This window comes from Atheta coriaria, unplaced genomic scaffold, assembly GCF_025399875.1.
Source record: "Atheta coriaria isolate IRGN ID8LTWV9N9 unplaced genomic scaffold, Caltech_Dcor_3.1 hic_scaffold_3_pilon, whole genome shotgun sequence".
Classification (NCBI taxonomy): Eukaryota; Metazoa; Arthropoda; class Insecta; order Coleoptera; family Staphylinidae; genus Dalotia; species Dalotia coriaria.
This window is the reverse complement of record NW_027045445.1, coordinates 402,510-415,632: the sequence shown is the minus strand read 5'-3', so window position 1 is coordinate 415,632 and position 13,123 is coordinate 402,510. Positions and strand designations below refer to the sequence as shown.

At 38.4% G+C, this 13,123-nt stretch overlaps 3 protein-coding genes across 5 annotated transcripts; 2 read left to right on the top strand and 1 right to left on the bottom strand.

The window, feature by feature from the left end:
* Window positions 1–264: 264 nt before the first annotated feature.
* Window positions 265–3,651, top strand: LOC135789656 (anaphase-promoting complex subunit 1-like). 2 transcript variants are annotated; one of them, XM_065299589.1, is made up of 5 exons: window positions 266–860; window positions 922–1,075; window positions 1,138–1,578; window positions 1,650–3,149; window positions 3,260–3,651. In XM_065299589.1, the coding sequence occupies exons 1-5, from the start codon at window positions 564–566 to the stop codon at window positions 3,301–3,303; spliced, it is 2,436 nt and encodes an 811-aa protein (XP_065155661.1). In that variant the 5' UTR covers window positions 266–563; the 3' UTR covers window positions 3,304–3,651. The 2 variants fall into 2 exon arrangements, with proteins under 2 accessions (XP_065155660.1, XP_065155661.1); XM_065299588.1 differs by lacking the exon at window positions 3,260–3,651 and having other exon boundaries at window positions 265–860; window positions 1,650–3,220.
* Window positions 3,652–7,178: 3,527 nt separating this feature from the next.
* On the bottom strand, window positions 7,179–8,866 carry LOC135789473 (zinc finger Ran-binding domain-containing protein 2). 2 transcript variants are annotated; one of them, XM_065299315.1, is made up of 2 exons: window positions 8,705–8,866; window positions 7,179–8,620 (listed from the first exon to the last, which is right to left on the bottom strand). In XM_065299315.1, the coding sequence occupies exon 2, from the start codon at window positions 8,615–8,617 to the stop codon at window positions 7,847–7,849; it is 771 nt and encodes a 256-aa protein (XP_065155387.1). In that variant the 5' UTR covers window positions 8,618–8,620; window positions 8,705–8,866; the 3' UTR covers window positions 7,179–7,846. The 2 variants fall into 2 exon arrangements, with proteins under 2 accessions (XP_065155387.1, XP_065155388.1); XM_065299316.1 differs by having other exon boundaries at window positions 7,179–8,650; window positions 8,705–8,858.
* Window positions 8,867–9,306: 440 nt separating this feature from the next.
* Window positions 9,307–12,779, top strand: Pp2A-29B (Protein phosphatase PP2A regulatory subunit A). Its single transcript, XM_065299132.1, has 6 exons — window positions 9,307–9,645; window positions 9,799–10,176; window positions 10,347–10,541; window positions 10,601–10,706; window positions 10,770–11,774; window positions 11,857–12,779. The coding sequence occupies exons 1-6, from the start codon at window positions 9,562–9,564 to the stop codon at window positions 11,865–11,867; spliced, it is 1,779 nt and encodes a 592-aa protein (XP_065155204.1). The 5' UTR covers window positions 9,307–9,561; the 3' UTR covers window positions 11,868–12,779.
* Window positions 12,780–13,123: the final 344 nt, after the last annotated feature.

The window sequence follows — 13,123 nt, the reverse complement described above, 5'->3', positions numbered from 1 at the left end:
TCAGAATATTACCACGACGTGACGCACTTAAATCTAGTTAAATCATACTTTACACCTCGGTTTTATGCGGTGCTTTATGTTCCGCCATTTTCATACATAACCTCATAAATACTCCATTAAATTGTTGGTAAAAACAATTTGTGACTTACCTTGTAGTTGGTAAATAGTCATCTGATACTCTGCTAGTTTCTCATCGATGTAGTCTTGTGATTGGTTGGCGATGATCTCGGCCGTCGAAGGCCCGTCGTTTTCGTCGTCGTTGGGGTCGTAATTCTGCGGTAAGGGAGGATGCTCCAACGCCGCGATCGCTTGTGGTGCACCCACGTATTCGTAGCTACGACTCGGGGGACCGTATTCGAAGTGTGGCGGCGTTGAAGGCATCGGTTGATAAGGAGACATACGTTCGGCAGGGATGTATGGGGATACTCCACGGAAAAAATCTGGTGGTGGTGGGACTGGGGATACACATCGCATCGGGGCCGGAGACGGCTGTAAACAAAAATTGTTTATGTGATTTCAATGTATTCTAATGTCATTTACATGTCAGTTTATTTTGTTATTCCATGATTATATTTTTTATTTTATTTGTAAACTTGGGGATGGTTTTGGGTACAAAGGTGTGTCATACGGAAAAACCTGCTGATCTGAGTGAGAAATGTAATGAGGCGATATTATTAGACACGAATGAAGGAAATTGTGAACCTGAGCAGAAAATTAACAATGGGGATAGTGAAAATGTTAAAGAAAGCAGGTCCGATATGAATTATGTATTGATTATGATCAGTCCAGATGTACCAGGTGATCCAAACTGTAAGGGCGTTTTTGGAGATGTTAAATTTCCAATGCATAGGACTATAAAGGTAATTTTAACCAGGAAAACATCCAGAAAATTATAAAAATTTATTTGAATTTATTTTTAAGCCTTTAAATGAGGAGCAACACTCAGGTTCGTGTTCAGCTCCAGGTAATAAAAAGCATCATCCAAGGGACATCAAGAAGACCTGCACTGATATGTTACATAAAAGTGTTTTGGATCTTGTTAATTGGGTACAACGCGAGAAAAAAATGAATACAGGTATTTTCTATATTAATAATAATAAAAAATAATAATAAATATATGAATTAATAAATTTATAGTCAGCATCACTGTAAGCAACCTCTATGTGGATCAAAACAAAGTGGTAAAGGTGGTACGATCCCCAGAGAAAGCTTCCTCAGAGAAAACTAAATCAAGATCTAGTAACAAACACCACCACCACAGCAATAATCATAATACTCATCATAACAGAAAAATACTACCTCATCCAATAATTTATAGATCTGCACGTTCACATAAGGTCCACAAATATCTGGATCAAGGTGATCCTGTTGATGATATTTACGATTTTGATTTGTTCCCCGAAGAAAAAGCTTTGGATTTGCAAATGGTTCCTACAGAATCTCCCCTTGATGCAAACTTGATTGCTATGACTAGAGTTGAAGAGGCACCTTTGGACCAAATTATTGCTGATTTTACTTCATCGAAACCAATACCAAAGAAGGAGATTACAGAAGGGGCAGAAAAATATGATGATAAAGGTAGTATAAGTACACTAAGTAGTATTAACAAGTATATTTAATTAATATTAATGTCTTTTGTTTAAATATAGTTTATGATGACATCGCAGATATGGTTTCTGACGTAGTTTCATCAGTTGCTTCCGATGTAACTTACAGTGTGACAACGGAACGTGAAATAACCTCAAAACGTCATCAAAAGTTCAGAACACCACATTCAACAACTTCAGAGTTACCCAAACGGACTACGGATGTTGAAAACAACTTTCATGATGAAGAAAATGATGAAACTCTTGGTATACTACGAAAAGTTAATGGTAAAAGTGCAAATGGTTTACCAATGTACGAATTGGTACCACCTGATATGCTTAACTCTAGAAAACCATCATATTCAGAAAAAAATGATTTGAATTTAAGCAATACTCCAAGAAATATTAAAATATTTGATAAGAAAGATACAGCAATCGATGCAGAATACGATGAAGACTTAGATGCAACCACAGAAGCATTATTGAAATACCGCACCACTTCTACGCCGAACGCGGATATCAAGACCACCCGAGCCTATTTACAACATTCATCTATAGATATGAGTGAAGGTTCGAAAGATGATAATACTGGGAGTAATTCTGAAGGTATTAACGAAGATTTACCCACAATAGCTCCTGAAAGTTGCACTTACTATACAAATGAATCTGAAGAGCCTGACTTAAGTAGTGTTCAAAAAGGAACTTCCACAAATAAATTACTAGAAGCAACTAATCAACCTCCATTGCTGGATATAATGTCTGTATTAAAACAACAGTTCTTTCATACATTTCTTGATACAATGTCATTGGATGAAAAAGGCTCTTCACCTTCATTGTTGGCAATGACACGAAATCTTTTCAAACAAATTGAGAGTTATCCATCAGTAAATGGTTACTTAGCATTGATTAATGGTGGAAATGTTAGTGATTTGAAGAATTGTTCATCAGATCTCGTCAAAACCCTACATTTTATATTCAGTGCTTCTGACCTTGAGAAAACTGTCATTGTTTTGACAGCTACATGTCCATCTGCTAATAATAATCTGCCATTTTTGGTTGCTGGCCCTAATATTGACAATTTTAAAAATGTTGTGACATTGCAAGATGTTCCTAATCAAATTAAAAATCATATACAACATAATGGAGGTACAAGGAATAATAATAATAATAATAATAATAATATTCATGATCGTAATAATAATAATTATAACAATGCTAAGAAACATGTTAAAAGTGATATACGTAATGGAAGACATAATATTCAGAGAAAACATAGAATTACCAATGCTCCAAGACAAAGAATTAACCAATTATTTGAATCTTTTCCAAATAGTGAAACATTCGGTGATGAATTAGCGGAAAGTCTAGTAGCGCCATCTGATATTTGGTATAGTGATATACAACTGGATAGCGATGCACAATTCGTAGACTATGACAAAATGGCGATGGATGAAGGTTATGAAAGTGAATCACATAATCAGGTTCAAGAGCCCAATTTTGACCAGGAGCATGAAATGGTTAAGAGAGAATCGTCAACGAATACTCATCTATCGATTAAAAATGGTAAACTTGTTATTTTAGGAGTGATTGTAAATATTGCAATTACTGTAAATTTATTATAAGTGTTTTAAATATTTGTTTGGTTAATTGTTTTTTACTTACCGGATGCATAGGCATTCTAAATGGCCGTGCGCCTAAGAATGGAGGCGGTGATTGACCATGAGGCGGTGGACCAGGTGAAGGCCAACGTGGCCGAGGGCAAGGCATGTGCGGTAAACGCGGAGCGCCAAACATCGGCATGCCTGGCGAGCCTAGACGCGGTGGCGGTGAAGGATTGTAGGGTGAACCGGGGCGGAAGTGCAATGGGGACCAACCCGGTGGACCACCACGCCCGCCTCCGCCAGGGCCCGGGCCCGGCGCTGACATCGGTGACTAGTTGGTGTACTACTAGTCGATGCAAAGAAATCCAAACATCTGAAATGAAAAATGAAATTTTATGAGATTTATTCATTCATTGTGATGTGAGTACATATCCACGTCACATTAATATTATTTTTACACAAAATACGCGGAATGAATCTCTAAAAATATCACGATTGAGTGATGCGGTTGCTATTAATATAAAATGCACACATATGTAGATGTGTGGAATGGCGGATACAATATGGCTGCGAATGCGTGGGTCGTGTATCGTGATGATGTGTGCCTGCAGAATGTTGCATATTTTGGCAATCGGTGGCGGCCAGATGCGCAACATTTGCTGACGCTGGTTACCGTGCAACCGCCGGCACCACGTTTGTTTACGCGAAATGTACGTATTTTCGGCGTTTATTTCAACATGTACTTAAGTCTGAATCATTTGCAGCGTGCTGTGATTTCCTAACCTTTAAAATCACATCAAACTATATGATTTCTTGCAAAATAATAATGAAATATCAAATTTACATATCTACATAGCCTCAAAAAATAACCTATAATATATATTTTTAATTTTAGTGATGAGACATTTTAATTAAGCCTATTTTACGACTTGCTAAATACAGACATTACGTAGCATGTTACATTTTGACTTTTCACCGCCCCAAAACTTTGGTTGGTGTCTTGACGACTCCGGCATTTCCAAAGTAACCGAAAGTTATGTGTCAAGTGTTGCGCGCTCGGAGCCTAAACATAGGAATTCATTTCTTGCGTGTCGCCCAAGCTCACGCGCGCATCTGTACTTAAGTAGCTTGTTCCTGAAGTTAAGTTCATTTTCCTATTTTTATAATGCTTCCGACGAAAATACACCTAGGTATAAAAACGCTACGCATTTTATTTTCTTACAGAGTACAAGTCAATTTGACCTTAGAAAAATAAAGAGTTAAAGAAGAGTTTTTTCCCCTGTCGCCATGTTTATGGATAATTTTTACTTCAGATACTATTTCACGTAATATTTTAATAAATATTTCTGTAAAAAAGTAAACATTACCTCAATACGTCACTACTATAACAATGAAATATGACAACAATGTATTTCTATATATTTAAGTTGAAAGTTTTGGAATATTGCCGATGATATTCATCACAATTAAATTTTATGTTTTGCGCTTGTTCGAGAAGTCTGCGATATTTTCGGCGGTAATTATTTATCCACGGTGAGCGTGTTGCATCTCTCGAAATAGATCGTAAATCACAGTGGGTCATGATGCAAGGCACAGATCGTCTCTGACTAACGCCGAAACATCTCAAACGCGTCGCGACGCGCTTGTGCAACATTACAACAGTGATATTCATTGTTAAAATACTTGCAATGCCAGCCATTACAACATGATGATATCAATGGCTGTCAAAAACATTATGAATGATCTCAAAAGACCAACATTTTAAAATTTCGAAATAATTTTTAAGATATTTTCAATTAAACTTGTCTTTAGTTAAAACTAACCTCAATTTAAAACTATTTGCAATTGTTTATCTGATTGATATAATTATTATCCTACCGTGTCCACTACGTGATCCAAAATGTCCCCTTCCTCCACGTTTTGGTAAACAAACTAAATGGCACAATAAAAAATTGAAAACTTTTGAAGGAAAAAAAGGACGAAAACCAGCGACGGTGCGGCACTACGAGGCTGCGTGACACGTGCGACGACGTGACCGAAACTAAGACCGAATTTTCGACGCCGGCGTCCGGCGTGCCCCTTCTTCCTGATCACGACGACGATGATGCTTCTCTCCGCCATCGTCGTCGTTAAATTTAGACACGGTACTTTTGGCACCGCTTGGCACTACCATGCGTATGACGACGCTGTTAGTACGGCGCTTCTTTCTATTAATCGACGATTAAACGCAAACGCGCTCGTTTTTCAACGCCCAGCTTAGATGAGCTTCGCTGTCTCGTAATTGATTACACGCATGAAGATTTAGTAGAATCTCTCGTCTTTCCGTAAAGGCGAAGAATGAAAAATAACAAAATGGCTGCCATTCCACTTAGGTTATTACGAACACCTATTTCTATCACATAATTTACAACGATTGTACTTTCTTAAAATTTATAATGTTTTATACTACAGTTTTATCACCTACTAGCTAAATCTTATGATTGGTTTTGGAAATATGTGATATAAACCAATTTGAACTGGAAACATTTCTCACTTTGCCATTATCAAACTCTTATTATTGAACTGCATGTAACTACATGATATAATAAGTATACTTTAAAACAATGGTTGTTAAATCAAGTACGAAAGTTGCAATAGTTGTGTTATGTTGAACAGTTTAGAACAATATTATCTGCTAGCTATATATTTCAATGTTAAAAAGTGCATCTTTGCGCCATCTAATAATGTTTTGGAATAATTTCACAGAGATTAATCAAACATGTATTTTAAGGAAGTTCTATGTTCTTTGATAAAGGTATTTATAACACCTGTGTGGGTACCTACTTTCACGTACAAGCATGTACCTCTAACCGTAATTCTACAACATTCATAAATATAACTCTACTCGCTTCTACTCGTATGTAACACCTGCAGATGTCGCTGCGATGGACTTGTCAGCATTAAATATTTGTTTGTTGTTAGTCGTGCGTTTGAATCTGTAAGTACATGTTGAATTTGAAGAAAGACAAGGTAAAAGTTACTTATTTATAGTGCATTAGACTTAGTTCTAGACCTAGACAATAAATAAATCCTTACCATAATCTTTATATTTTTCTTTAAAAAATGGTAACTAATTCATGACCATAGAAAAGATTAGAACAACAGATTTAAAACATAACAATAAACATAAACATTATAAACAACACCACACTAAATCCTTGATGCACTATAAAAATTATAATTTAACTTGAAAACTCTCACTAAACAAAATGACATTTTTTATAAACTCGTATATAAATTAATCCACAAAAATAATCCTCCTTCATTCCATAACAAGTAATTTGAGAAGTTTCGTAAAACGCGAAACATACTGCAGTAAAACCGAAAGCTGTTGAAACGTAACTAAGAGAATTAAAGATGAGTTTCATGATTTTATAAGTATCTAAAGTGAATCTAACACGTAATACAAATTCCTGAGTATAAGAATATGTGAATGATGAAGGTGATGAGCGCAGAAGTGCGTTGAATCCGTTAAACGCTAAAAATGGGAAAGTAATCGCAGTTTATGATTTGTTGCATCGTCCTTCAACTAATGTTATTAGTAGAGAAGACAGAGTTTAGCAGGTTTAACACAAACCCAATGTAAAAGAGCTGAGTGCTTGCAAGGTCGGTGAGTTCTATCTGAATTAATGTTAATGTACAACTAATGCAACTTTCTCAGTTGTATATTTGTTAGTATGGTTTAATTACTACAAATATAGGGTTAATATTCCACACACCTTCAAAATGAAAACGAAAATATGATTCATTCTTGCCTAAAGGGCTCATCCATATTTATCATCATCAATATTTCACTAGAATGAAAACAACTGCAGATTGCAAGATTTTTCGTCATTGTACTGAATGTGTTTATCCCTAAAAGCAGGTTATCTGATTCTTACCTTTACAAAAACACTATAAAACCCAATAAACATGTTGGGTTAGTTGCAGAAAACGAAAACAAACAGGCGAATTTATTAATATTATTGACTTGTACGTATATTTGTAATAAAAGTACTTCTTACATACTAATAATAAACAACCACGGTAAAAATATTCGTAATATTCATGTTCATGAAAAAACAAAATCATTCTACATCGATTTATTTCATTTATTAAAGTCTTCTAAAGATATTTAAAGCGTATCCGCATCTTCTGCTTTCATCTTGTACTTGCATTTCAACTTGTAGCTGCAGCATTCAAACAAGCACTACAATTCTCTACACTTTTTCAAGTTTTATCGTTTTACCTCGCACGTTGAAGACCAATTGACATCATAATCATGATCTAGATCAACATTTCATTGATTTGCAGGACAAACAACCAGTAACAACGATATGTCAAGTTATGTAAAATGATTTCCGATTTAAATTTAGTTTTTGGTAATTAACAACTGTTTCAAGCGTTCTTTTCGAAGAAAGCGTCAACAACAGTTAGTCGTACATAAGTACATCTTAAATTGCAACTTGCAACTGCGAATGATTTAATTCGGACGATAAGTTTAAGTTAAAAAGGTAATTTTGAGATAACAAACTTTCAGCGCACGTATTTACATGTAGTCGCATACGTTTTTGTGCTAGATACCAAAATAGGTTATTATTGAGGTTAGAACGTAATCACTCAGTGATCAAACAAAGCTATTTAATATTTCTTTGACAATGGTGAACGTGAACGCGAGCGAGATTTAGATCTAGATCGTGAATTGTGAGTTTTCGATCTTGATCTTGATCTAGACCTAGATCTATCTCTTTTATTATTTCTATTTGTATGAGGATGTGAGTGAGAATTTTTTGCATCAGTACTTTTTGCTGGAGTTGCATCCCCCCAGTCACTCAGATCATACTTAGATAAATCCCCATCATCATCATCCTCTTCCTCATCTTCTTCTTCTTCATCATCAACTCTTTTTTTCTCATTTTTTAAATCTTTTACAGCTACATTTTTCATCGGGAATCTATCAGATTCTTTACAGTTCTCGTTTCGCTTTTTCTTCCGCCCGAATTCATCATACTCGTCGTCTGAAGAATCTTCGCGCTCTTTGTACTCAACTACTCCTCTATCATTGTAACCGCCTCCAAAGCCAGTTCGTTCTTCAACTTCGCCGAATTTTGGCGCGTTGCAGACGTTACACTGCTGCCGACGCGCCCAGTTCACATTGCCGCACTTATTGCACTGCCAGTCGTCAGCGCTGAAGAGCCCCCGTGATTTTTCCGCCGCTTGTTTGCCGATTTCCTGACCGAGTTTCTTTTTCTTCTGGAAAGTTGGCGTGCGCGCTTTGGCGCAGCGGTTGCATGCGTTACGCCATGCAAAGTTGATGTTGCTGCAGTCGGCGCACGTCCAGTCACCCTCTGAAGAACCACCCTTCAATGACGGCGGGGGCGGCGGTGACGACGATAACTCCGCGTCGGACATTATCTAACAGTGCATTCAATTTGCAAGATTACACTACGGTTGGGTCGTTAGGCCGCAAAACTAGGGCATTCGCAATGTAAGACTTACTTCCTGAACTTGTGACTGAGCTTCGCAAACGTTCGAAAGTTGCGGCTTATTACTTAACTAATTAAAGAATAATATCAATTGGTAAAGCGAGTAAAACTGGTAAACATTTGTTGCGGAAGACAAACATTGTTTAAATGACAGCGCACGACAGTTAAATTAAAATGTCATCTACTTTTTGCAATGTTGACACTCCCCCGGCTCTGAAAAATCTGGAAAATAAATTATCTTGCCGTATCTTTAAACTAGATGATTAAATACCATAAATATTTAATTTTAGCATTGCTAATTGTTATTTTCCATAGTTTATTTGCATGCGTCGTACATTTGTTGAATTAACTGCTAGTAACTTTCATTTTTTTAGGTTGCATGGAATAGCGTTGCATTACTAGGTTGCCAAACTTCTACAAAACTGCACGTAAAGTTCAAGTTAAATAAAAATAAACAAATCCAAATAAAAGTTTTTACAATAATTAATAACAAACTACTAATTTAATAATAAAAATATATTTAGTATATCACTTTTATTTAAATTTATTATTTCAAAAATGTTTAGTGTTTAATTTAGTGCTTTTTAATGTTGGTAGCCCTTAGAAGTAAACCATTTTCGGCACATTCTCCGCTCGACCTGAAGCGCCGCCTGTCATGGGTTCTGCTAACGATTTCGTATAAAAAAACCTAAATCAAGAACGAGACGAGCGAGGCTTTGGCAACGTTTTTGATAATTTGCAAGCCGAACTCACCGAGGAAGCGTGTCGCGGATTTCGGTGCACGGTGAGAGCAACTCGCGCTTGCTTGAAAAATTCGTAGTAGTGTAGTGCCGCCCCGTTGCCAGCATTTGCTCCACCACAGATCGCATAATGGCAGCCAGCGATTCGGCAGGCGACGATTCGCTTTACCCGATCGCCGTACTTATCGACGAGCTGAAAAATGAAGATGTGCAGGTAAGCCACTTATCGCTCATTCACGCTCAGTCCAATCATTATTTTCTTTAATCTTATCTCCAATAATGCATCATACACACATACTCATCCACACCTACACAACCTAATAACATTGAGCATGATTACATATTTGAATGTTTTAAATTTGTCTAGTTGCGGTTGAACTCCATTAAGAAGCTCTCGACGATTGCGCTGGCGCTCGGCGTCGAACGCACCCGCACCGAGCTCATTCCATTCCTCACAGAGACTATCTATGATGAAGATGAAGTACTCCTTGCACTTGCTGAACAGCTTGGCAACTTCACCGTGTTGGTCGGCGGGCCGGAGCACGCCTACTGCCTGCTGCCGCCGCTGGAGAGCCTCGCCACAGTGGAGGAAACTGTGGTCAGGGATAGGGCTGTTGAGTCATTGAGAAATGTGGCAGTGCAACATAATCCTGGAGATTTGGAGACACATTTCATCCCATTGGTACTCAGATTGTCTTCTGGAGATTGGTTCACATCTAGAACATCTGCTTGTGGACTTTATGCTGTAAGTGATTCATCCTTTTTTCTTTTATGTGAGGTGTACAAAGTTTTACAATCAGTTTGTTTAAATGTTTTAATACATTAAATGCACTTGAATGTTGTGGTTAGACATGTTTTTACAGTTTGCTAATAATTCTATTATGGAAATTTTATGTTTTTGTTATTGTTATATAGGTTTGTTATCCACGCGCCTCAGCCACAATTAAAGCTGACCTACGTTCACATTTCCGCACCTTATGCACAGATGACACTCCGATGGTGCGACGTGCGGCAGCTGGAAAATTGGGCGAATTAGCGCGTGCCGTTGAATTGGAGTACGTGAAATCTGATCTTATCCCGATGTTTGTGAATTTGGCCCAAGATGAACAAGTATAATAATCTAATCCTCTATATATACTTTTTTATTGATTATTTTTTGTTATTGTCAGGACTCAGTTCGTTTGTTGGCTGTTGATGCTTGTATTACGATCGCTTCTCTTTTGGAACAAGAGGATGTTGAACAGTTAGTAATGCCTACTCTTCGTCAAAGCACAGGTAATTAATTAAAAATATTCGTATGATGTTTAATTTTACTTATTGATTTATTGTGTACTATAGGAGATACATCATGGAGAGTGCGCTATATGGTTGCCGATCACTTCACCAATCTTCAAAGCGCTGTCGGCGACGAAATCACACGCACCGACCTAGTGCCGGCCTTCCAGAGTCTCTTAAAAGACACCGAGGCTGAAGTACGCGCCGCGGCTGCTAACAAAGTGCGCGATTTCTGCGCTAACCTCGGTAAGCCCCATCAGGAAAGCATCATCATGACGAACATCCTGCCCTGTGTGAAGGAGCTCGTCGCCGATCCTAACCAGCACGTTAAATCCGCTCTCGCCTCGGTCATCATGGGCCTTAGTCCGATTCTTGGCCGTCACAACACAGTCGAGCACCTTCTCCCGCTCTTCCTTTCACAGTTGAAGGACGAATGCCCCGAGGTGCGTCTCAATATCATCTCAAACCTTGACTGCGTCAATGAGGTGATCGGTATACAGCAGCTCTCCCAATCGCTGCTGCCAGCCATCGTCGAACTTGCGGAAGACTCCAAGTGGCGTGTGCGCTCTGCAATTATCGAGTACATGCCATTGCTGGCTGGCCAGTTGGGCAAGGAGTTCTTTGACGAGAAGCTCAACGCTCTTTGCATGACGTGGCTTATGGATCACGTCTTTGCCATTCGTGAGGCCGCCACAATGAACCTGCGTAAATTGGTCGATCAGTTCGGCGCTGAGTGGGCGGAAAACACTATCATCCCTAAAGTTTTGGCCATGTCGCGCGACCAGAACTACCTGTACCGCATGACCTGCCTGTTTTGCATTAACGTGCTTGCGGAGGCGTGCGGTAGCGACATTTCTACGCGCCTACTCATGCCAACCGTACTGAGTATGGCTGGCGATAAAGTCGCCAATGTGCGCTTCAACGTCGCTAAAACACTGCAGAAGATTGCGCCGCAGCTAGACCAGGCCGTTATCCAACCGCAGGTGAAGCCAGTACTCGACAAGCTGAACGGCGACGCCGACATCGACGTCAAGTACTCAGCGTCGGAGGCCATCACTGGGATCGCAGGTAGTAGCACGGCGCAACCGCCAATCCCGGCACCCATTGCGGCGCACTAATAATGATGAAAATATTCTTTCGTCTGTTGCAGCCCTAGGTTGAACGAAAACTTGTTGATCGGGCGAACACACTGCATTTGTACACATAAATTTTCTAAAAACAAAAAACAGACAGATACAAATCCTCATTGATGCGACATACATAAAACAAACATAAACATAAAAAGCAAAAGCAAAAACAACCCAATAATCAACAACTCGTAGTTAGTTATAATTATTGTTTTAAGTTACTATGTCATGTAATCGAAATTTGAATTTTGAGTTGAAAACAAATGATGGACCTGGGATAAATACGCCGTAGAGAGAACATGCTAAAATGCGCTGTAATCGAGCGGTGCGCCGAGCAAAACCGGTGTTAGGGAAAATATGGTGATAAAAAGAAAACGTGTATAGATAATTTTTTTTATTGCTATATAATCGTGTCTCTTGTCTTGGTTCTCGAATAATTTGTAGGTTTTCGTTGTTCACACAAACACACCTTATTTTTGGGCACCTTTTGTATCGCGAAACGATTTTATTTATTGTAATGTATTAATTTTAGGGGAAACGTAATAACCATAAATTTATCTAAACATGATGGCGCATTCAGCGCGGCGACACGTGCAAAGTGTGGCATTGTGCATGCAAATTGACGATTGCTACTTAAACAAGTTATTTACTAAAACTGATATAAAAAATTGCATCGATTGTATAGTCGTAGTGCGACCCCCGATTGAATTGATTTTTGTTTCGTCGATTGCGATTGCGCCCGCTTGACTTGGAGCGCAGGAGGGCAACAAATACAGCACACACGACACACATGCGAAAGTCAGCATCGTTGAACATCTTTTTTTCGGCGACTTGGCGGCGATGAGTGTATAATCTTTTCTTTTGCATTGATGTGTATACAAAATGTTTGTTGATTTGGCGGCCATCATTCTATCTTACAAAATAAAATTTTATATAAAATTTAAAATCCGGTATTGTTCGGGGTGCTGTTTCGTGTTGGGGTTTTACGTTGATGTATTTTGGGTTGTCTAAAACAATGAATAAGTTGGACAAGCGAGAAAAGTTCCGTATTTCTGTTTTGGAGGTTTCGAGGTAACGACACCTGCAACAGAATTTAAGTATAGAAATTTTACATTATTTCCATAAATAACTTTTGTGATTAACTTCCTGAATAGCGACACAAATGGCATATTTCTGTTTCGAGTTGTTTAGAACTGCGGTGAAAATTGAACTTCAGCTCTTATCTCTATTTTGTACCACCTTGTTGTCGTCTAGATGGCGCGCTCATAGCTGCGTGCTATCCTTGCGCGT